The 25,417-nt window shown below is 45.0% G+C and overlaps 1 protein-coding gene across 3 annotated transcripts in view; it reads right to left on the bottom strand.

Annotated features, from left to right (window-relative positions):
- The window catches only part of LOC106024865 (immunoglobulin superfamily member 8-like), a 34,445-nt gene that overhangs the window by 4,470 nt on the left and 4,558 nt on the right, over nt 1-25,417 (bottom strand). The window contains exons 1-9 of one of the 3 annotated variants that reach the window (XM_029116538.2): nt 17,379-17,808; nt 16,491-16,856; nt 11,063-11,473; nt 9,185-9,553; nt 8,035-8,460; nt 6,454-6,822; nt 888-965; nt 518-547; nt 384-428 (exon numbers count right to left, since the gene is read on the bottom strand). In XM_029116538.2, the coding sequence (XP_028972371.2) occupies nt 384-428; nt 518-547; nt 888-965; nt 6,454-6,822; nt 8,035-8,460; nt 9,185-9,553; nt 11,063-11,473; nt 16,491-16,728 (1,966 nt within the window). In that variant the 5' untranslated portion in view covers nt 16,729-16,856; nt 17,379-17,808. Of the gene's footprint in view, nt 1-351; nt 429-517; nt 548-887; nt 966-6,453; nt 6,823-8,034; nt 8,461-9,184; nt 9,554-11,062; nt 11,474-16,490; nt 16,857-17,378; nt 17,809-25,417 lie in introns of those variants that run through there. The other 2 variants (XM_029116535.2, XM_029116537.2) reach the window with 2 other exon arrangements.

The raw sequence follows: 25,417 nt of genomic DNA, 5'->3' as shown, positions 1-25,417 counted from the left end.
CTTTTATACAGGTAACAAGTTCAAACAGGTGCAGTTAATATAGGTAACGAGAGGAGAAAAAGAGGGCTTCTTAAAAAAAAACTAACAGGTCTGTGAGAGCCGGAATTCTTACTGGTTGGTTTTAGATTCCGTCTCTCACAGTTGAAGTGTACCTATGAAAAAATTACAGACTTCTACATGCTTTGTAAGTAGGAAAACCTGCAAAATCGGCAGTGTATTAAATACTTGTTCTGCCCACTGTATTAACAAGCAAAGGTCCCTAATCTGATTCAAACAGGATTCCGGATTTCTGGGATGAGACCTGAACACTCCTGTGCTGTGAGGAAAAGTATGCAATGCATGAATACTTACTGTACGTGTTCAAGTTATGGTATAACACATACCAACACATATCTTCCTAAATTCCCTCATAGGGTTGTTGGGTGGTCCTGAGAGGAAAAAGAGAAAATAATTCAGTAAGTTCTTAAGTTTGTAACAATAAGTTCATTTAAGCAGCAAATATTAGGAGTATTCCTACCTGTTTTTATCCTCCACACCAAAAAACAAACTGGGGAGTAAAAATTTCAATATTTTATGAACTCTTAAAATACTAATTTGTGCACAAACTATTCTGTCAGTTATTGACAATGACTTCAACCTTTACATGATTTAGCTTTAATAAAAACCCATATTGTCTGAAAGCAGTGACAAACAACCAGCATACTCTAACTAGACACCTGAACCAGACTCTAAATGCTGGTAGAAAAGGTATCAGCTTCAGGGGAAACAGTTAATAGTTGTTGCTAATATTAATTCCCTTTGTGTTTCAGAAATACAGTAATTCTTCACTTTTACTAATCTGGTTTCATGTACTTTGTACTTTGTTACTAATGATGTGGTGTTCTTACCTGGGATGATAATTGCAGCAGTGCCAAGTATACTGCGTAAAACAATACCAATAACATCACAAGATGCTCCTGAGGACTCTGAAAATCACCATTTGTATTAGTTATTAAATTGCTCAGGAAATTACATAGTCAATCCGTTAAAAAACAATATGTCAATGTGACTCTTTCCTGAGTCATAGTGCATCCAAAATGCTAATCCATTTCCTTACTGGAGAGGATCAAAACCACAATATATCACAGGTAAGTAATTACTGACAGATGATGACAATGAGTTGTTATTTATACATCAGTCTAAAAAGTGTCTGCTAATTGCCTTTAAAGTAAAAATGTGTCATGCTGGCCTTCTAGGCAGAGTTGCAGAGAAAAAGCCATATCTCAGGCTGTAAAATAAAAATAAAAGATCAAGATGGGCAAAAGGGTTTTCTAATGATCACATAGCCTTTTAAAATGATACATTTTGATTAGCAAACATAACGTGCAGTGGGGCTATAGCCCCAGATCTTTTATGAATAGCCCCGGATCTCAAATTGACCAAAAAAAACAATAATAAAAAATAGCCCCTGATCTATTCATCTATAATTACAATCGTGCTTTATGACAATGTGGACGTGCAGGCTGCTATAGCGGGTACATCGATATTTTCCGCACGTACATTCCAGTACTTTCTGTCCCGGGCGCGGAGGGAGGGTGTGCTAAGCCCCGAATGTATTGTGATCCTAGTGACGCCTCTGATAACGTGCCATTGTGTCACGTCCCGGCTGTGCCCCTAGCCATCTCTGCGCTGGGCTCGGGGCATAGCCGGGACAGGACAGGAGGTGGCCTTTAGCCACCTCTACTCCTTTTTTTGGTTTCCCCAATTGGAGGCAGGTGTTAGTTATTGCCTCCAATTGGGGACCCTATTTAAGTTTAGTTTGTAGGCCCCAAGGCGTGGTTCATTTTGGTTTTGTGTATCCTGTGTAAGGAAGACCCACGTCACTGGTTGCTGCCTTTTTGTTTGTTGGAGTCCTTCTTTCTTTTGTTTGATTAAACATGGATTACCTTCCCTACCTCTACTCTGCACCTGTGTCCTTTCCATCCCACGACCGTGACAGAATGAACCACCACCAAGAGACACAGCAGAAATGGACGGTAGGGGAACTCCTCGGTTGGCCGGACAGCGACACCGAGGAGGAGGAGAACCCCTAATGTCCTCTGCGGCACACCGGGCCTCCACAGCATCCACCCCGGAGGAGACGTCGACGGAGGCGACGTAAGCAAACCTCCGTGTGTCCGTCCCAAGAATTTCTTGGCGGGGTGCTGTGGGGGCAGGCGGAATGGAAGGACGCGGCCGTGCCACCCGTGCTCACGTGTGGGGTAGTCCAGGTGCCCCAGCCCTGCCCGGTGCCAGCTCCTAGGCGTCGGGCAACAACGCCGGGGGGGCCTATGAGGGCTTTCCCTGATGTAGGGAGAGGTGAGGACTGGTGGGGCTATCGGGACCCGCCGTACCGGTTCTCGCAGCCAGCGCCCCCCGCTGCCCGGGAGCCGCAGCCAGCGCCGCCAGCGCCCCCCGCTGCCCGGGAGCGGCAGCCAGCGCCCCCCGCTGCCCGGGAGCCGCAGCCAGCGCTCCTCGCTGCCTGGGAGCCGCTGCCTGGGAGCCGCAGCCAGCGCCGCCAGCACCCCCTGCTGCTTGGGAACCGCAGCCAGCGCCCCCCGCTGCCTGGGAGCCGCCGCCAGCGCTGCAGCCAGCGCCGCCAGCGCCCCCTGCTGCCTGGGAGCCGCAGCCAGCGCCCCCCGCTGCCTGGGAGCCGCAGCCAGCGCCCCCCGCTGCCTGGGAGCCGCAGCCAGCGCCCCCCGCTGCCTGGGAGCCGCAGCCAGCGCCGCCAGCGCCCCCCGCTGCCTGGGAGCCGCAGCCAGCGCCGCCAGCACCCCCTGCTGCCTGGGAGCCGCAGCCAGCGCCCCCTGCTGCCTGGGAGCCGCAGCCAGCGCGCCCTGCTGCCTGGGAGCCGCAGCCAGCGCCCCCTGCCTCAGCGGCGCCCTCGCCTGTCCCGGCCTCAGCGGCGCCCTCGCCTGTCCCGGCCTCAGCGGCGCCCTCGCCTGTCCCGGCTCCCCCGTCTCCTGCTCCCCCGCCGGCCGTCAACCCTCCGCCGGCTCCCCCGGCTCCTGTTCCTCCGCCGGCTGCCGACCTGCCGCCGTCTCCTATTCCTCTGCCGGCTCCTATTCCTCTGCCGGCTCCCCCGGCTCCTACTCCTCCGCCGGCTCTTCCGCCGGCTCCGGACCCTCCGCCGGCTCCCCCGGCTCCTTCTCCTCCACCGGCTCCTGCTCCTCCGCCGGCTCTCCCGCCGGCTCCGGACCCTCCGCCGGCTCCCCCGGCTCCTGCTCCTCCACCGGCTCCTATTCCCCCGCCGGCTCCCCCGTCTCCTATTCCTCTGCCGGCTCCTATTCCTCCGCCGGCTCCCCCGGCCCCTACTCCTCCGCCGGCTCTTCCGCCGGCTCCGGACCCTCCGCCGGCTCCCCCGGCTCCTGCTCCTCCGCCGGCTCCTACTCCTCCGCCGGCTCTTCCGCCGGCTCCGGACCCACCGCCGGCCCTTCCGCCGGCTCCGGACCCTCCGCCGGCTCCCCCGTCTCCTTCTCCTCCGCCGGCTCTTCCGCAGGCTCCTGACCCTCCGCCGGCTCCCCCGTCTCCTATTCCTCTGCCGGCTCCCCCGGCTCCTACTCCTCCGCCGGCTCTTCCGCCGGCTCCGGACCCTCCGCCGGCTCCCCCGGCTCCTGCTCCTCCACCGGCTCCTATTCCCCCGCCGGCTCCCCCATCTCCTGCTCCTCCGCCGGCTCCTACTCCTCCGCCGGCTCTTCCGCCGGCTCCTGACCCTCCGCCGATTTCCCCGTCTCCTGCTCTTCCGCCGGCTCCAGACCCTCCGCCGCCTCCCCCGGCTCCTGCTCCTCCGCCGGCTCCTATTCCCCCGCCGGCTCCCCCGTCTCCTGCTCCTCCGCCGGCTCTTCCGCCGGCTCCTGACCCTCCGCCGGTATCCCCGTCTCCTATTCCTCCACCGGCTCCCCCGGCTCCTGCTCCTCCGCCGGCTGTCGACCCTATGCCGGCTCCCCCGGCTCCTGCTCCTCCGCCGGCTGTCGACCCGCCGCCGGCTCTCCTGCCGGCTCCTGTCCCTCCGCTGGCTCTCCCGTCTCCTGACCCTCTGCCTCCCCGGCCTGTCCCTGCGGCTCCGCCTCCCCGGCCTGTGCCGGCGGCTCCGGGCGCTGAGCCTCCGCCGGTCCGGGTGTGGTCGTCCCGGTCTTGCGGTCGGGAGCCCGCGCCTTTGGGGGGGGGGTACTGTCACGTCCCGGCTGTGCCCCTAGCCATCTCTGCGCTGGGCTCGGGGCATAGCCGGGACAGGACAGGAGGTGGCCTTTAGCCACCTCTACTCCTTTTTTTGGTTTCCCCAATTGGAGGCAGGTGTTAGTTATTGCCTCCAATTGGGGACCCTATTTAAGTTTAGTTTGTTAGGCCCCAAGGCGTGGTTCATTTTGGTTTTGTGTATCCTGTGTAAGGAAGACCCACGTCACTGGTTGCTGCCTTTTTGTTTGTTGGAGTCCTTCTTTCTTTTGTTTGATTAAAAATGGATTACCTTCCCTACCTCTACTCTGCGCCTGTGTACTTTCCATCCCACGACCGTGACACATTGGAATACAGGATTGATGGTTGCTGATAATGGGCCTCTATACAACTACGTAGATATTCCACAAAATATCAGCCGTTTCAAGCTACAATACAGGTGCTGGTCATAAAATTTGAATATCATCAAAATGTTGATTCCATTCAAAAAGTGAAACTTGTATAATGTATACATTCATTTCACACAGACTGATATATTTCAAGAGTTTATTTCTTTTAAATGTTGATGATTATAACCGACAACTAATGAAAATCCCAAATTCAGTATCTCCGAAAATTTGAATATTACTTAAGACCAATACAAAAAAAAGCATTTTTAGAAATGTTGGCCAACTGAAAAGTATGAACATGAAAAGTATGAGCATGTACAGCACTCAATACTTAGTTGGGGCCCCTTTTGCCTGAATTACTGCAGCAATGCGGCGTGGCATGGAGTCGATCAGTCTGTGGCACTGCTCAGGTGTTATGAGAGCCCAGGTTGCTCTGATAGTGGCCTTCAGCTCTTCTGCATTGTTGGGTTTGGCGTATCTCATCTTCCTCTTCACAATATCCAACAGATTTTCTATAGGGTTAAGGTCAGGCGAGTTTGCTGGCCAATTTAGAACATGGATACCATGGTCCTTAAACCAGGTACTGGTAGCTTTGCCACTGTGTGCAGGTGCCAAGTCCTGTTGGAAAATGAAATCTGCATCTCCATAAAGTTGATCAGCAGCAGGAAGCATGAAGTGCTCTAAAACTTCCTGGTAGACGGCTGCGTTGACCTTGGACCTCAGAAAACACAGTGGACCAACACCAGCAGATGACATGGCACCCTAAACCATCACTGACTGTGGAAACTACACTGGACTTCAAGCAATGTGGATTCTGTGCCTCTCCTCTCTTCCTCCAGACTCGGGGACCTTGATTTCCAAAAGAATAGCAAAATTTACTTTAATCAGAGAACACAACTTTGGACCACTCAGCAGCAGTCCAGTCCTCTCCCAGGTGAGATGCTTCTGACGCTGTGTCTTGTTCAAGAGTGGCTTGACACAAGGAATGCGACAGCTGAAACCCATGTCTTGCATACGTCTGCGAGTGGTTGTTGAAGCACTGACTCCAGCTGCAGTCCACTCTTTGTGAATCTCCCCCACATTTTTGAATGGGTTTTGTTTCACAATCCTCTCCAGGGTGCGGTTATCCCTATTGCTTGTACACTTTTTTCTACCACATCTTTTCCTTCCCTTTGTTTCTCTATTAATGTGTTTGGAGACAGCTCTGTGAACAGCGAGCCTCTTTAGCAATGACCTTTTGTGTCTTGCCCTCCTTGTGCAAGGTGTCAATGAACGTCTTTTGGACAGCTGTCAAGTCAGCAGTCTTCCCCATGATTGCGTAGCCTACAGAACTAGACTGAGAGACCATTTAAAGGCCTTTGCAGGTGTTTTGAGTTAATTAGCTGATTAGAGTGTGGCACCAGGTGTCTTCAATATTGAACATTTTCACAATATTCAAATTTTCTGAGATACTGAATTTGGAGTTTTCATTAGTTGTGAGTTATAATCATCAAAATTAAAAGAAAAAACACTTGAAATATATCAGTCTGTGTAATTCCATTCACAAGTTTTACTTTTTGAATGGAATTACTTATATAAAACTTTTTGATGATATTCTAATTTTATGACCAGCACCTGTATACAGAATTATATCAATATAAGGAACAGATGCAGGCTTATTAATATTCAAAGCAACGTTAAAAATATTCAAATGAAAATCCCAGATCTGCAGGTCTAGAGGAAAACTAGAGGAATGGGAAAGACAGACCTTTGTGTGTTCAAAGTAAGCCTAGCCAACGCTATTAATAGGATGTTAGCTATGGTAATCTCGGTTGTACCCTTATCCAAGATCAACTAAATGAACGGCGAATAGTTAAACAGCACTTCCACTCACTGATCCGTGTTACCAGAACCTGGACTGGGTTGGAGGTCTTCTCTGCAGCCTGATACCACCCGCCCCCCGGTCCTCCTCGGCTGATCCAGGCCCGGACCCTGCAAGAGTACTCGCCCTCGTTTGCTTTCCGTACCCCCCTCACCACCAGTCTGAAGTCCCCCGGTCCCGCCCGCTCCAGCCCCACCAAGGGGGAGCCATCAACGACCACCCCGTCGCGACCCAGGCTGACCACAGAGCCCCCGTTCATTAGCCAGTTGACCTCCAGGGCCACGGAGGCCAGGTTGGCAACGGCGACCAGGCAGGTGAGGGTCAGGGTGTCGTCCATGTTGAGGGTGGTGTCGGACCGGGCCTCCAAAGACAGAGACTGAGCTGGAAAGGGAGAAGTGTAAAATGGCTGCCGTTACTACCAGTGAACAGGGAGAAGAAAAAACAAACAGCTATTAACAGCTAGATACGTGTGTGTATAAGCTGTAGAAATATGATGAAAAGATAGAACATGGTGGAAGAGATGAAAGGGAAGGGATTTAAATCTAATATAAACTCAATTAAAACCAATCAGATCCAAATATTAAAAACAGTAAGATTCAACAGACTGAACTGCAGCTAAATGGAAACCCTTTTCAGGAAGTTCATCCCCTTAATGATCAATCAGGCAGCTCGAAACCCTGAATGCTGAATAACGGCTGTGGTATGAGACTGTATACCAAGGGCACCACAAAAGTGATTTTTAATAATATCTATGCAAATTGCTTGGCTAATCGGTTGTAATAGCAATTCGGTACTTCAGGAGTTGTGGTATATTGTCAATGTGCTGCTGCTAAAGAATGTGTCCAGGCTAGCTGTGGCATAGAGGCCATATACCACAACCACTTCTGGGCTTACTGCTTAAATCCTAGATGCTGCTAGTATAGAAAACTATGATGTAGGATATCTGTTAGTACGGTAGGTGAGATGATTTTGTCCTCCCTATGTGTTCTTAGACTAGACAGCCAGAACAAAGGCCACTGTTTGACTTCTCCAATCCTCTTTACTTTAGTCTGTTAACTGACTGTGGATTCTGGCTGCCTGGCTACACTGTACTCCCTTGACAGTCCTGGGCCTGTCAAGGGAGGCCCAGGACTGCTCTCTGACAGCCTCTCTGTGCTGTCCTTCGCTGGAGCCTCTCCTCTGTCTCTCACCCTGTTTTAATCAATCACCATGCAGGAGATGTTAGGGGGATGTGGTGTCCCAGGCAACCGCTGTGTGTGTGTGTGTGTGTGTGTGTGTGTGTGAGAAAGAGCTTTATGATGTTTGGATCTAAGGGAAAGCGTAGGGAGCTATTTGGGGATGGATTAGTGTCTCTTAGTCCTACATTTTACATTACAAGGACCACCAAATCACTGAGCACTTGAGGATCACCAAATGTGGAGTCACAGACCTTTTCTACATCAAATCCCTTGGCATTCAAGTGTACAGAATTATATCAATATAAGGCACAGACGAAGGCTTATGAATATTCAAAGCAACGTTAAAAATATTTGAATGAAAATCCCAGATCTGCAGGTCCAGAAACCATCCTAGATACCCCCACATGCCACTTGCCTGTTGGTGTGACGGCCACAGCTCCCATCTTCACAGTCTTCCCCAAGATGCTCTTCCACCGCCCCCCCGCCTCGTGAGTCCACTCCTTCCCCGTGCACATGTATGTCCCCGCGTCGCCCTGCGTCACCCTGGTAATAACCAATCCAAACAACCCGTCTCCACGAACAGCCAATCGGAGCCCTCCCTCGGCATATCGCTGGGCGTAGCTACTCGCGGCGACAACACCCCCATCAGGGCCAAAACTCAGGATGTCCGCCGAAGAGACCCCGGTTTTATTTAGCGACCAGGTGACGGACAGGTAGGTGGGATCGGTGAACTGGCGGGAGATGTTGCAGAAGAGGGTGATGTCACCGCCCTCTGGGACAATGGGCTCTGGGGTCACCGTGGTTACCTTCAGTGTGTCAGCAATTACTGTAGGGGGAAAAACTGTTCATATACAGTATATTGAAAGTAAGTTATTATTCGAGTACTTGGGTGGGTATATATATTTTCTTGAAAGCATGTTCAATAAGATGGCCTGAAAATGCTTTTTGTTAATACAATGAAAATTGCGGTCTACATATAAAAATAAGGATACACCACAACACACACATAGAATCCTATAGAACTACACAGTGTTACCGCAGGGAATGCAGCGTCCGGTCTGAAGCTAACTACAATTGATAACATCAGGAAATAATGTTTATGCTGTTTTACGTCTAATTTTCTGAGATACTGAATTTGGGGTTTTCATTAGTTGTCAGTTATAATCATCAAAATGAAAAGAAATAAACACTTGAAATATATCAGTCTGTGTGGAATGAATGTATACATTCTACAAGTTTTACTTTTTGAATTGAATTACTTATATAAATAAACTTTTTGATGATATTCTAATTTTATGACCAGCACCTATATACAGAATTATATCAATATAAGGAACAGATGAAGGCTTATTAATATTCAAAGCAACGTTAAAAATATTCAAATGAAAATCCCAGATCTGCAGGTCTAGAGGAAAACTAGAGGAATGGGAAAGACAGACCTTTGTGTGTTCAAAGTAAGCCTAGCCAACGCTATTGATAGGATGTTAGCTATGGTAATCTCGGTTGTACCCTTCTCCAAGACCGACTAAATTAACGGCGAATAGTTAAACAGCACTTCCACTCACTGATCCGTGTTACCAGAACCTGGACTGGGTTGGAAGTCTTCTCTGCAGCCTGATACCACCCGCCCCCCGGTCCTCCTCGGCTGATCCAGGCCCGGACCCTGCAAGAGTACTCGCCCTCGTTTGCTTTCCGTACCCCCCTCACCACCAGTCTGAAGTCCCCCGGTCCCGCCCGCTCCAGCCCCACCAAGGGGGAGCCATCAACGACCACCCCGTCGCGACCCAGGCTGACCACAGAGCCCCCGTTCATTAGCCAGTTGACCTCCAGGGCCACGGAGGCCAGGTTGGCGACGGCGACCAGGCAGGTGAGGGTCAGGGTGTCGTCCATGTTGAGGGTGGTGTTGGACCGGGCCTCCACAGACAGAGACTGAGCTGGAAAGGGAGAAGTGTAAAATGGCTGCCGTTACTACCAGTGAACAGGGAGACAAAAAAAACAACAGCTATTAACAGCTAGATATGTGTGTGTATAAGCTGTAGCAATATGATGACAAGATAGAACATGGTGGAAGAGATGAAAGAGAAGGGATTTAAATCTAATATAAACTCAATTAAAACCAGTCAGATCCAAAGATCCATCAGTGAACAGTGAAAAGTTGAAAGAACCCTACAGATTATTTATTAAAAAAAAAACTAGAAACGTTAGAAATGTATAAAAATATAAAAAAATGACAAGTGAATATATAACGTTAATTATTTAGTTTAAAGAAAAAGTCAAAGCATTGGTAAAGAAAACCACATTAAAAACAGTAAGATTCAACAGACTGAACTGCAGCTAAATCGAAACCCTTTTCAGGAAGTTCATCCCCTTAATGATCAATCAGGCAGTTCGAAACCCTGAATGCTGAATAACGGCTGTGGTATGAGACTGTATACCAAGGGCACCACAAAAGTGATTTTTAATAATATCTATGCAAATTGCTTGGCTAATCGGTTGTAATAGCAATTCGGTACTTCGGGAGTTGTGGTATATTGTCAATGTGCTGCTGCTAAAGAATGTGTCCAGGCTAGCTGTGGCATAGAGGCCATATACCACAACCACTTCTGGGCTTACTGCTTAAATCCTAGATGCTGCTAGTATAGAAAACTATGATGTAGGATATCTGTACAGTAGGTGAGATGATTTTGTCCTCCCTATGTGTTCTTAGACTAGACAGCCAGACAAAGGCCACTGTTTGACTTCTCCAATCCTCTTTACTTTAGTCTGTTAACTGACTGTGGATTCTGGCTGCCTGGCTACACTGTACTCCCTTGACAGTCCTTGGCCTGTCAAGGGAGGCCCAGGACTGCTCTCTGACAGCCTCTCTGTGCTGTCCTTCGCTGGAGCCTCTCCTCGGTCTCTCACCCTGTTTTAATCAATCACCATGCAAGAGATGTTAGGGGGATGTGGTGTCCCAGGCAACCGCTGTGTGTGTGTGTGTGAGAAAGAGCTGATGGAGGGAGATATTGAGATATGGCTTTAGGTCAAGGGCCTCTCCAAGAAACGCACAAAGAAACGCTGCCATGCTAAAATATGGATAAGGACATAGAAACTAGTCCTCTTCTGCTCCTAGCTGATCTTCATTCCCACCCCAGTCAGAGCCTTTATGAGGTTTGGATCTAAGGGAAAGCGTAGGGAGCTATTTGGGGATGGATGAGTGTCTCTTAGTCTTACATTTTATGTTACAGGGACCACCAAATCACTGAGCTTTTGAGGATCACCAAATGTGGAGTCACAGACCTTTTCTACATCAAATCCCTTGGCATTCAAGTGTACAGAATTATATCAATATAAGGCACAGACGAAGGCTTATGAATATTTAAAGCAACGTGAAAAATATTCTAATGCAAATCCCAGATCTGCAGGTCCAGAAACCATCCTAGACACCCCCACATCCCACTTGCCTGTAGGTGTGACGGCCACAGCTCCCATCTTCACAGTCTTCCCCAAGATGCTCTTCCACCGCCCCCCCGCCTCGTGAGTCCACTCCTTCCCCGTGCACATGTATGTCCCCGCGTCGCCCTGCGTCACCCTGGTAATAACCAATCCAAACAACCCGTCTCCGCGAACTGCCAATCGAAGCCCTCCCTCGGCATATCGCTGGGCGTAGCTACTCGCGGTGACGACACCCCCATCAGGGCCAAAACTCAGGATGTCCGCCGAAGAGACACCGGTTTTATTTAGCGACCAGGTGACGGACAAGTAGGTGGGATCGGTGAACTGGCGGGAGATGTTGCAGAAGAGGGTGATGTCACCGCCCTCTGGGACAATGGGCTCTGGGGTCACCGTGGTTACCTTCAGTGTGTCAGCAATTACTGTAGGGGGAAAAACAGTTCATATACAGTATATTGAAAGTAAGTTATTGTTCGAGTACTTGTGTGGGTATATATATTTTCCTGAAAACATGTTCAATAAGATGGCCTGAAAATGTTTTTTGTTAATACAATGAAAATTGCGGTCTACATTTAAAAATAAGGATACACCACGACACACACGAACCTGCATGCACAAACACATACACATACATACATATATATGGATTAGTTCAATAATTCAAGGGAAGATGGAATACATTTACAGAATTATAAGTTATAGAAAATGATGCTGCCTAGAATCAGTCATAATGGAAATACCATTTACATGTGTGGTATAATTGGTTTGCTCGAGTGGTAGGTTTTGACAAGTTAGTGTGTCATAATGCACCACAGTATTATGAGGTGTCACAACAGGTACAATATCAACTGTCAAAGTGAACTGGCAACTTTAACCTCCTAAGACCTGAGCTTTGGTGCAGGAAGCCTAAAATGTCCACATATGTGGACACAGGGTCCCAGGAGGTCATGGCACTGGCTTTACAGATAGCTGCTTCATTTCATTCAGTAAAATGTATTTACTATTACTGGGTTGTGTGGTTGTAGATGAAGGCACTAAGTGGAAGTTGTTTTGGATAAGAGCATCCACTATATTACTAAAATGTAAATGTCATGGCGGCAGACAACATTGACAGATGCTGCTGTGAGCCAACAACATCTACAAATCAAATGCCATCATGTACATTTTTCTTCATTGCCAAGAGTTATTACTCTTCTTTTATAATCCATCAGAAAGCCATAAATACCAAAGTCAAGCTTCTCGCTCTCCCCTCCCCCACTCCTATCAAAATGTGTTGTAACTTGTAATAATCACAGAGAGAGAGCCCCAGTTAACTCTGAAAAGACACAGCTGACTCAGGGAGAGAAAGACAGAGACTGACAGACACAGAGAGGGACATCGACAGAGGACTTCCTGCTCTTCTCTCCATTCCTCTCTCACACTTCTGCTCTTCTTCCTTAATATCTTTCTTTGTCTCTTCATTTCCATACCCTTTTCCCCTTTGCCAGTAAACCAGAATGAGAAAGAGGCATCGGTCATGGTTTTCAGATGGGAAAACTCTGAAGCATTTTTAGAATGCGTACAGATGGGTAAGCACATTTCTGGCTCTATCCCTCAACATTTCAGCATTGCGTGGATTTGTGCTCTCACCCCCCTTCAACAATGCATCTGTTGAACTACTCAATGAGTAGATGTTCTCCTCACTGAAGAGGAGGAGTCAATATACTGCAGAGAGGTTGATTGGCTGGGGACTGGGGCTCAGCCAAACAAAATGGAACTCAACAATGGTAATGGTTAACTTGAGGAACTAATCAGATATCCTAACACTGAAATAGAACAAATACATAGAATGAATGGGTGTCCCAGAGTGGAGGGATGCAGAAAAGATGACCTCCAAACTCCCCGTTTCAAATATTAGTGTGTGAAACAGATACAGGTCAACCATGACAGAGAAAAAGTATGACTTCCACCGGAACAGTTTCTCCATGCTGTAGTCCTGAGTAAGTGTCCACCGGTCTCAGGTGCCATCAAGCCAAACTGTAAATGTAATTGCTGTACTTAACACTAAACTTACATTTACACAACTCATACCTCATGGTTATATGTTGACCACCCATAGTATATAACCAGGGCTGCAGACGAACATTTTCCACTGGAATCACCAGTGGAGTTTCTCAGTTGGTGGCACAAGCACATGACTTTGTCACACCCCTTAACAATGATCTGATATAATAAGAGTAAAATAAACATCTGGCATATTAGTTTATCACATAGGTTTAGTGCGTATTCTGTCCCTATATGTTGTCTAAGACCAGCAGCATCAAGTATACTTGAGTTTTTGTAAATCTAGGCTGTTACAAACCCTGTGGCTCTAGCAGTGTAGGGGGGATGGTACAGAGACCCGTAACAAAAAAACTCATGCAAGGTGGTGTAGTGTACAGGAAGAGTGAGAGCAAACGACACACAGAGCTACCATCAAACATAAAACGTTTATTATAAACACACAGTAAAGGGGTTAGGGAAAAGGGGCTGAGCTGGACCCAAGAAATGAAACAAGATAGTCCAAACACCCCTAAACTGAACTTGCCTGCCTCAAGAACCGCTTAGCTGACTACTAAAATAAAATGTATGAATTGTACATAATAGCTTACATATGAAAAGATATTTAGCTGAGTTGCTGACATGACTTCGACTCTGACGAGACTTCGTGACGTTATGACAGACAAGAGGCAATCCAAATATGTGAAGTCGATAATACCATAGAGATTATAATATTTGGTATTTTATTTTTGACAGCACATTTTTGTCATGCAAAATGCCTAATATATAAGCCTAAGCAGCTAAGCATTACTAAAGTTTAGAGCGCCACAAATAAAAAAAAAATGGTCTTGTTTCTAAAAAGTGAGCATTTTGGAGAGAAGTGTGGTGGAGTCCGTGTGTGTGAATACTGTGATAATTACGGTACTCGAGGTCTCCCACTAAATCAGGGGCGGCATTATGCAAATTAGTGTGTGACGCGCTACTGTGTATATTTCTTAAACTCACCTAAAGGATTATTAGGAACACCATACTAATACTGTGTTTGACCCCTTTTCACCTTCAGAACTGCTTTAATTCTACGTGGCATTGATTCAACAAGGTGCTGAAAGCATTCTTTAGAAATGTTGGCCCATATTGATAGGATAGCATCTTGCAGTTGATGGAGAGTTGTGGGATGCACATCCAGGGCACGAAGCTCCCGTTCCACCACATCCCAAAGATGCTCTATTGGGTTGAGATCTGGTGACTGTGGGGGCCATTTCAGTACAGTGAACTCATTGTCATGTTCAAGAAACCAATTTGAAATTATTCGAGCTTTGTGACATGGTGCATTATCCTGCTGGAAGTACATGGTGGTCATAAAGGGATGGACATGGTCAGAAACAATGCATAGGTAGGCTGTGGCATTTAAACGATGCCCAATTGGCACTAAGGGGCCTAAAGTGTGCCAAGAAAACATCCCCCACACCATTACACCACCACCACCAGCCTGCACAGTGGTAACAAGGCATGATGGATACATGTTCTCATTCTGTTTACGCCAAATTACAGTCTCCTGCTGTAGTAGCCCATCCGCCTCAAGGTTGTGCGTGTTGTGGCTTCACAAATGCTTTGCTGCATACCTTGGTTGTAACGAGCGGTTATTTCAGTCAAAGTTGCTCTTCTATCAGCTTGAATCAGTCGGCCCATTCTCCTCTGACCTCTTGCATCAACAAGGCATTTTCGCCCAAAGGACTGCCACATACTGGATAATTTTCCCTTTTCACACCATTCTTTGTAAACCCTAGAAATGGTTGTGCGTGAAAATACCAGTAACTGAGCAGATTGTGAAATACTCAGACCGGCCCGTCTGGCACCAACAACCATGCCACGCTCAAAATTGCTTAAATCACCTTTCTTTCCCATTCTGACATTCAGTTTGGAGTTTAGGAGATTGTCTTGACTAGGACCCCACCCCTAAATGCACTGAAGCAACTGCCATGTGATTGGTTGATTAGATAATTACATTAATGAGAAATTGAACAGGTGTTCCTAATAATCCTTTAGGTGAGTGTATGTTTTCGTATTTTATTCATTCTATTCTTATGTATTTATCATCTTTTTCTGAAATTTGTCATGTATGAACTATAGCCTACAGAGCTATCCTTTTAATGTATGTAGTGGGTCTGGGTATTTTTGTAGCTACCGTCTTTGTGAACTGTATCATGTTTAGTAAGGTCCACGCAATGATTTGTGTAAAAGTGCTCATCCGAGCTTTTAGTAACATTATTAATAAAATATTTATTATGAACGTCATAAGATCAGGCAATGCAATCTTGACTGCCAGGTGGGAAACACCAACGAGCACAATCAGGAACATAAGGGACACCTGGGGAAACGGCAGGAGGGGAAAAACACAAACGCACATACAGGGTACCTGCATGTGTAACATAGGCTATTTAGTGGATAAACGTGATTCTTATTACAGTGCTTTGAAGTTGACATTGTCTTATAAAAATTCCTACCTTATTCTAAACTTAGTAAGCTACTATTGTACCAAAATCATTGATGTTTGATGTTAGCTTTAATCGCTGTCAAGGAGTGTTCACCCACACCCCCGTAGACAATTGAAAGTGATGTTGGAGAGAATGTTTACTTGAGACAACCAAAGGTCAAAAGACGGCCACGCCTTCACAGGAGACCGCCATGCCTTCACAGGTGACACATCATACATACATCATACATCAATGGATCCAGTAAAACCACATCCTCTATACCATGCCTATTAGTCAAGTCCATGACTTTAAAGATTCAAGATGACACACTTTTAACCAGATTCTCTTTTCATTGTATTAGTTCAGCCAAAGCCATCTCTTTGAAACTCAAAGGTCAACAGCGATAGCCAACAACCTGTGTGTGTGTGTGTGTGAGAGAGAGTGAACAGACTCAAACCACCTCCAGATCACCATGCACTATCGCTTCCCCAAAGCCGCTGATACAGGAACAAGCTCTCCTTCCCCAAAGCAGACTAGGACAACTGAGGTTAAAATAACATATACAGCTCATCCAGAATCAATGCAGTAACCCACTCAACAAAAGCAATGTGTCAGGCAAAAATAACTAGGTAAAAATGCTTTAGTGTGTGTGCATGTGTGTTTTTGTGGAATCAAACTCCCAAGCGTAACAGAACGTATCATGGGTACAATAATGATGGGAGCCATACTCAACAGACTGCACTGACAGCAGCCCATATGAACCACACTAGGAGAATAAACACTGATTTAGTATTATTTTATGTGTGCGGTCGACTCCTAGGAAAACCTCAGTCAGAAGAAGCCACAATGAAGGTCTGCAACCGTGTAGAAAGTTAGAACAGTATTTCTGTATGGATAAACTTAGTCTCAGTCTCCATCACAGTCAGACAGACATAGAAACACCCACCTTTGAGCGTCACGTCAGCTTTGTAGTTGCCGGTGATGACAGAGTCCGTACTGGGCGTACTGCAGGTGTATGTGGCGCTGTCTGATGACCTCACTTTCTGTATCTTCAGCTCCACTGAGCTGTCCCCAAGTCGGACCACAGCCAGGTCACCGCTCGTAACCCGGTTGCTTAGTGACGAGTCCGAGTACTTGGGGTCAAATGTGGAGATGACTGGGATGGTCTTCGATGCCACGGTCATAGTCCACTCGAAATCCTGCTCCCTGGGCCCCTCGTAGTCAGTGACATCACAGCGCAGCGACACTGGCTGGCCCTCCACACGGAGCAGAGGGCCGGGGGAAACAGACACCACCCTGGCGTTGGACACACCTACGGAGAACACACAGTCAGAACCAAGGAAGGGAGGAGGGCGGAGCCAAGGCAAATTAATGACTTGCTATTGGGCAATATTGGCACATCATAGCAACTCAATTTGCTGTTCGCAATTTTCGATACTTTGGCAAAGGCGATGCGTACAAAAGGCAGTGTGCCGTGTTCGTAACATATTGTATAACTGGGAAGAGGAGGAATTTTCGAGATCAGGCTTTAACCAAGAGGAAATCCCAAGAACGTCAACCTAGTTCTGGCTCCGTAGACTTCTAATGCCTGGCCACAAAGCTTGCTCAGTGGAATTTACATCATTTTATCTTAGATTTAGACGTTCAGTGTGCCCATCTACCCCACCGTAGAGTCCCTTTTCAACATGTGGACCAAAACTGCTTCCTCTTCCTTTATCCCACAATGACATACAGTAACATAGGTGAAACCACAGCCTGTGGTAGGAGCAGACAAAGGAAAATAGTTGAGGATAGGAAAGACATAATGTACTGCTGAGATGCAAGAGTAACATACCGAGAGAGCGAGCCTAACAACAGACTTCCCAGAAACGCAAACAGACTGGACTCCAATCTAGCCAGAGAGCGAATACACACAAAAAGTGCAGGCTTGTTTGGACGGGCATGGGAGAACAGCAGCGAACGCACTGCCGACCAACTTGTCTGAACAGGCCGAGGGGAAGACGAAATATAGTCGAGCCATATATACCGGCGAACCTTTGCTAATACAAGTCGTTTAATCAATCGACGCCTTGCCTTTGGAGAAACATTGGCAGTATAAAGACTCTAGGGAAGATGCACTGTAGTTCGCGATTTGGACATTATGGCTCTGACTGCGATGTTGTTGAGGCCCAGAGCCTAAAAGGCTAGAAATTGATTTGTAACCCTGCCCAGACAGATACACATCAAGGCTTGCCCAAACCAGGCCTGGTAGTAAATCAAAGTACTTTTCAGCAGAAAACAAAATAGAACTTGTGGCACATTTTGGGCTTTTGGACGCTAACAAAGTGACACTGTCTAATTTCTACTCTACATTCCCCGGATTGGTTGGACAGTGCAAAAAAAGAACCTTACCCCTCTTCTTGTTAATAAAACTATTTGGTGGATCTAGTTTCAAGCGTTTCATTGAATAGGTTACATTAAGTTACATTATTGACAAAAGTCCTGTAACATCCAACTAGGTACATGATTTAAATTGTTCAACATGACATTAATTACATGATATAATAATCTGCTCAGCTGGTTGGCCTGAGCATTGTGGCAAATTTTGACAATGAGAAATGCAAGCAGTTTGCCATTTCAGTTCACAAGGATGGCGCCACAGAGTTCAGTTCATTTGGCAAAACATATTACCACTGACGCACCAACAGCTTTCAAAAGATAGAAACAGTCCCTTTTAGATCCCAGTTTGAGGAAACAAAGGGCAAAGCCTTCTCGGAACACTTCCATACTGCTAGCTCGAAATCTAATGGGAACGCTGGCAGCATTCCAATACCATCCAACACCAGTACCTCGGTTGGACATTTGTTTGGATCCTTGGAGACTTTACACGTTCACCTCAAACATATTGTAGACATAGAATACACAATGTCCTCCCTAACACCCTGGGACACTGGGGAACTGGAGAAATTGCTGTTTTGGGGAACAATGACTCCGCAACATGAGTGTTCTGGTAATGCCAGCTTTGATTTACACTGTGTCATATCGGTAGAATACTGTTTGGACACCACTTGGGTGAGTGACTAATATTCCCCTATTAACACGCAACTGTTAAAATACTCTTAGCCAAACAGTCTCTGTTGAAGGGCCATATAGAAAAACAGGGGGAAAAGGCCCTGTTAAGGAGAGGTAAAAGGAGAGTACTGGTTAATGAGGAGTCAGCAATAGCCAACAGATTTTAGCCCTCGAGACAATGTAGCATGGGAACATCAAAGATTCAAATATCATTGCAGAAAAATATTGGCTTAATGAATTATTCTGATGCTCTATTGCAACGTACCTGAATATGAGACGGCCATCATTGAAATACTTTGTGAGGATGTCCAACCTATCACAGTATCAAAGCCAATGACAAGTTTTCAAAACACTGCTGTGCCCACGTGTTTTCCTGCTCTGAGACTACCCATTGGTTTACGGGACCGATCAGAATGGTCGGAATGTGTTTGTACTCTAGAATCTGTCCGGGAGGGTCTCAGATCCAGACTAACTGCAGGGGAAAAGGGTAATGGGCATGGAGTTTGTCCCAAGCAATTAGTTTTAGTAGTAAAAACAATGCATTTATTTCCTCTTTGGGAAACAGTTTATTTAGTGTCAAAACAGAATTGAAATTAGACATAACCAAATACATCAGCCCACAGCACACCTATGCTTGTTGATTTCCACTGGCTTATTGTCCCTCAAATAATTAACCTCAGCCTTCAAAGCCTTAATGGCAATACACCTGCATACCCGTCTCAAGTCACACCAAACGGCTTCATGAACCAAGGCCCGGGGCACTGCCTTGCACCACACGAGGCTTAAGCCAGGTCTAGTGAATTAGGGTACGTTATAACTAGCTGAAGATGTGTGATGTACCTGCCACTCCATGCAGGCAGGCAATATCCATTTATTTTGTAGCATTTCTAAATAATGTTGTCATTATTTAGAAATGTAAACAAAATAATAATTTGTCATGGCCATCGTCTATGCAGTGGTGAAAAAATAGTATTTGGCTGTGTTCACCAGTTTTGTGAAGTTGCTAAAGATGAGCTAAATTACCTAAACAGAGTTCATAACTAACCAGTGACCTTAATTGATTTACACTCCCAAAATGGTCTACAATTAAACCAAGATAAAACTGAGATTATTGTGTTTGGCATCAAAAATAAAAGAACAAGTATTAGTAAAGAGCTGGATTCTCAGGCTCTTAAAACCAGGGATCAAGTACGTAATCTTGGTGTTCTGATTGACTCAGAACTCACATTTAACAGTCATATCAAAACGGTCACCAAAACAGCATTCTATCATCTAAAAAATATAGCCAGAATCAAAGGCTTGGTGCCCCAAAAAGACCAAGAGAAGCTCATCTAAGCTTTTATTTCTAGTAGGGTTGACTACTGTAATGGCGTCTTAACTGGACTCCCCAAAAAGACTGTAAAACAGCTGCAGCTCATTCAGAATGCTGCTGCTAGAATGTTAACCAGGACCAAGAGAACAGAGCACATCACTCCGGTTCTTAAATCTTTGCATTGGCTTCCAGTCAGTTACAGAATGGATTTCAAAGTGGTGCTTTTAGTTAATAAATCTCTGAATGGTTTAGGACCCAAATACATTTCTGAGATTTTTCAAGAATATAAACTGAGCAAGGCTCTTAGATCCATGAACACGTCAGCTAGTTGAGCCCAGAGTCCAAACTGAACATGGAGTAGATGCATTTAGCACTTATGCTGTACACAACTGGAATAAACTACCAGAAGATCAGAGGCGTGCATCAAACATATCAAATTTTAAATCCAGGTTAAAATCACTTCTCTATGACTGAGCTTCTAAACTTAACCACACTGTTTAGCCTTATAGCTTCCTATGTTTTTATCCTGTATTTATTCTTTTTATATTTTATTATTCAAATTTTTATTATTATGATGTTTTCATTTGAGTATTTGTTTTATGTTATATGTTTTATGTTATATATATATATATATATATATATATATATATATTATTTTTTCTTTATTTTTTTCTTTATAAAGAACATTGAGTTGCTTCGATGGATGAATTGTGCTATATAAACTTGCTTGCTTTACCTGGGTACTTAGATCTTAATTAGATACTTCCCTAAAGTGGTGAACACAGCCGAACCCAGTTGGGTACTTTTACTTTGTACACCTCTACTTCTATGTGATTTTTGTGATCTTTCATTTCAGTTCCAAAGACGCGTTGTTGATCTGGGGATGCTGTTGCCTGGGTAAATGCCAACATGGGCCTCTTCTGAGACTGGGTAGTCCTCACCCCTGAATGATGAGGATATACAGGGTGCTCTGCAGATGCTCAGAGAGGCTTCAACTCTAGAGGAAGAACAAGAAGCTCTCTCCCCATTCATGTTTTTGTTTAATAATTTTGAAGACACTGAAACCTTCATGGATGAAATAGACAAAAGGGGACTTTTTAACTCTCTGTTAATTATTTTTGTTTATGAGGATACCTATTAGCTGTCTTTAAACCATCATCTAATGCTGGTTTCCACACAACAGTTACAATATCCAGAAAACACAATACAATTTGACGAAACAAAGAGACAAGGAACATCATTTATTTAACAAGAGTAAACTGGATAGTGTTTTGGAAGTGTTTGCCTGGCCATACAACATGATAGGATGAATCCAAAGCCTACAGAATCTGGGCAAAGCTGAATACACAGTACATAAAGAAACATTTTAGTTTTGACAGTGTTGGAATGGAATGTTTTGAATATTGAATGGGGTAATTACATGTTTAATTGTCTAATTGGCATATCATTTAATTTTGTATTTTTAGGTTATGCCATTAACTTTAAGATTTTGGGCTATATTAATTGACTTTCAATAATGTATGTTGTGCTCTTTTGGACCTGTTCTACTTGTAATTTATGCTATTGAATCAACTTGTTGGATAAGGGTTAAATTAAACCTCAGATAATCAATTCTATGTAACACTTCTATTCCTCCCAAAAATGTTTTAAGTCCATAACCACGTCATTACTCTAGAATTTAAAATGTGCTTGTTCCAGGCACCCCAGGAAAAATGTATTGTTCTGTAAACAGTTGTTGACCTGACCTCTACAAGATGCAAATTGAAACTTGCCAAACTGCAACAGGCTATAGAAAATTCCACACTTCCAGTTCCAATTTCAACTTTCTAGAAGATTGCTGTTAAATTGAACAGTGCAAGTCAGAGGAAGGAGAATCCCTTACAATGATTTGTAAGAAAACTGGTCAGATCTACACAGCAGAACCCACAGGTCTCGGCAAAGGACCTTTAGAACAGTTTAGCTGTCACTGAAGTTGTTGCTCACAGGTCCACCGCACAATGTAATATGTTGAATCTATGGAAAATACATAAATGGTAATACAGTATAAACCTGTGCAAAAGGGAGGCCTGTTTCACTTTGTAACATGAAGAGCTCAGATCAACTACAGGTGCTGGTCATAACATATATTTCAAGTGTTTATTTATTTTAATTTTGATAATTATAACGGACAACTAATGAAAACTCCAAATTCAATATCTCAGAAAATTGTGAAAAGGTTCAATATTGAAGACACCTGGTGCCACACTCTAATCAGCTAATTAACCCAAAACACCTGCAAAGGCCTTTAAATGGTCTCTCAGTCTAGTTCTGTAGGCTACGCAATCATGGGGAAGACTGCTGACTTGACAGCTGTCCAAAGGACGACCACTGGCACCTTGCACACGAAGGGCAAGACACAAAAGGTCATTGCTAAAGAGGCTGGCTGTTCACAGAGCTCTGTGTCCAAGCACATTAATAGAGAGGCGGAGGGAAGGAAAAGATGTGGTAGAAAAAAGTGTACAAGCAATAGGGATAACCGCACCCTGGAGAGGATTGTGAAACAAAACCCATTCAAAAATGTGGGGGAGATTTACAAAGAGTGGACTACAGCTGGTGTCAGTGCTTCAACAACCACCACGCACAGACATATGCAAGACATGGGTTTCAGCTGTTGCATTCGTTGTGTCAAGCCATTCTTGAACAAGACACAGCGTCAGAAGCGTCTCGCCTGGGCTAAAGACAAAAAGGAGTGGACTGCTGCTGAGTTATGTTCTCTGATGAAAGTACATTTTGCATTTCCTTTGGTTCCAGAGTCTGGAGGAAGAGAGGAGAGGCACAGAATCCAAATTGCTTGAAGTCCAGTGTAAAGTTTCCACAGTCAGTGATGGTTTGGGGGGCCATGTCATCTGCTGGTGTTGGTCCACTGTGTTTTTTGAGGTCCAAGGTCAACGCAGCCGTCTACCAGGAGGTTTTAGAGCACTTCATGCTTCCTGCTGCTGACCAACTTTATGGAGATGCAGATTTTATTTTCCAACAGGACTTGGCACCTGCACACAGTGCCAAAGCTACCTGGTTCTTAATTGGCCAGCAAACTCTCCTGACCTTAACCTTATAGAAAATCTATGGGGTATTGTGAAGAGGAAGATGCGATACGCCAGACCCAACAATGCAGAAGAGCTGAAGGCCACTATAAGAGCAACCTGGGCTCTCATAACACCTCAGCAGTGCCACAGACTGATCGACTCCATGCCACGCCGCATTGCTGCAGTAATTCAGGCAAAAGGAGCCCCAACTAAGTATTGAGGGCTGTACATGCTCATACTTTTCATGTTCATACTTTTCAGTTGGCCAACATTTCTAAAAATATTTTTTTTGTATTAGTCTTAAGTAATATTCAAATTATTGGAGATACTGAATTTGGGATTTTCATTAGTTGTCAGTTATAATCATCACAATTAAAAGAAATAAACATTTGAAATATATCAGTCTGTGTGTAATGAATGAATATAATATAAAAGTTTCAGTATTGTTATCCACGTTGGCACCAACGATGTTAGGATGAAACAGTCAGAGGTTACGAAGCAGAACATAACATCAGCGTGTAAATTAGCTAGAAAGATGTGTCGGCATCGAGTAATTGTCTCTGGCCCCCTCCCAGCTAGGGGTGGTGACGAGCTCTACAGCAGACTTGCGCAACTCAATCGCTGGCTGAAAACGGAGTTCTGCCCGTCGCAGGAGGTAGAGTTTGTAGATAACTGGCCTTCTTTTTGGGACTCTCCCAGAAATAAGGCCAGGCCTGATCTGCTGAGGAGCGACGGACTCCATCCTAGCTGGAGTGGTGCTCTTCTTTTATCTAGGAACATTGACAGGAGTCTCACTTCTATAGCTTTAACATGAGATAGGGTGCAGGTCAGGCTGCAGGCTGTTAGCCAGCCTGCTAGCATAGTGGAGTCTGTCAATAGCATAGCCAGAGTAGTTAGTACAGCTTTACCTATTGCCACTGTGACTCGTTATAGGCTGAGAAAAGTTAAACAAGGTAGTGCTAACAAAAACAACCTTATTAAGATAAAGCCTTCCTACACCTCGGTCAAAAATAAAAAAATAATTGTATCACTTCGCATCTCAAAATGGGACTCCTAAATATTAGATCTCTTGCTCCAAAGGCAGTTGCAGTAAATGAATTAATCTCTGATCATAAACTAGATGCTATTGGTTTATGTGAAACGTGGCTAAAGCCTAATGAATTCACTGCCTTAAATGAGGCCTCTCCTCCTGGCTATACTAGTGATCATATCCCTCGTGCGTCCCGAAAAGGAGGGGGTGTCGCTAATATTTATGACAGTAAATATAAACTTACTCTCAAACATATCACAGAGTTTCATTCTTTCTAAGTTTTACTCATGAAAGTTAACCAGGCCGATAAATCATTTTACATAGGTACTATTTATAGGCCCCCCGGGCCATACACATTGTTCCTCAATGAGTTTCCAGAATTCTTGTCTAACCTTGTAGTCATGGCACATAGTATTCTAATTTTTGGCGATTTCAATATTCATATGGAAACTCCAATGATCCTCTTCAAAAAGCCTTTGAAGCCATAAATGACTCAATGGGTTTCATCCAACATGTCTCAGGTCCAACACATTGCCAAAATCATACCTTAGATTTAGTCCTGTCACGAGAAATAGATATTGTAGATCTAATAATTTACCCCCAAAATCCTGGATTATCGGATCACTGTCTTATTACATTTACCGTTAAAACAAGAAATCCACTTGCCCCCCAAACAATGAGTTTCAAAAGCCGTACTATAAATTCTCGAACTACAAATAAATTCCTTGATATTCTTACTAGTTCGCTCATTGATGACAGAGTAAATAAATCTGTAAACGATCAAATCGAGGATCTAAACTCAATACTGCGAATTACATTAGACATAGTTGCACCAATAAAACCTAAAGAAATACGCAACAAGAAACTTGCTCCCTGGTACACCGACAATACTAGAGCACTTAAGCAAGCCTCCAGAAAATTGGAGCGAAAGTGGCGCTCCACCAAGTTGGAAGTATTTAGACTGGCCTGGATAGACAGTAAAGTACAATACCGAAAATCACTCACGTCTGCTCGATCAGCTTATTTCTCCAACCTGATTGAGGCGAACAAAAACCATCCAAAATTTCTCTTTGATACAGTTGCAAAGTTAACAAAAAAGCAAAGCTTAGCAAGTGAAGTGGGTCTTCACTTTAGTTGTAATGAATACATGAACTACTGTGATGAAAAGATCGTCACCATTAGAAAACAAATAACTGGTCCTCAAAATCTCAGTTGTCCAAAACATTTCCTGAACCTCCCTGACCAGGTGTCAATGGGGACACTTGAATTTTTTGATACCGTATCGCTCGACACATTTACTAAATTTGTAATGAGTTCTAAACCCACAAACTCTCAGCTAGACCCGATTCCTACAAAATTACTTAAGGAGTTATTTCCTGTGCTAGGTCAGCCAATGCTGAACATAATAAATTGCTCCC

This window comes from Esox lucius, chromosome 22 (assembly GCF_011004845.1).
Source record: "Esox lucius isolate fEsoLuc1 chromosome 22, fEsoLuc1.pri, whole genome shotgun sequence".
Taxonomy (NCBI): domain Eukaryota; kingdom Metazoa; phylum Chordata; class Actinopteri; order Esociformes; family Esocidae; genus Esox; species Esox lucius.
Note: the sequence above shows the minus strand (reverse complement) of the source record. Positions and strands in the feature narration are given on the sequence as shown.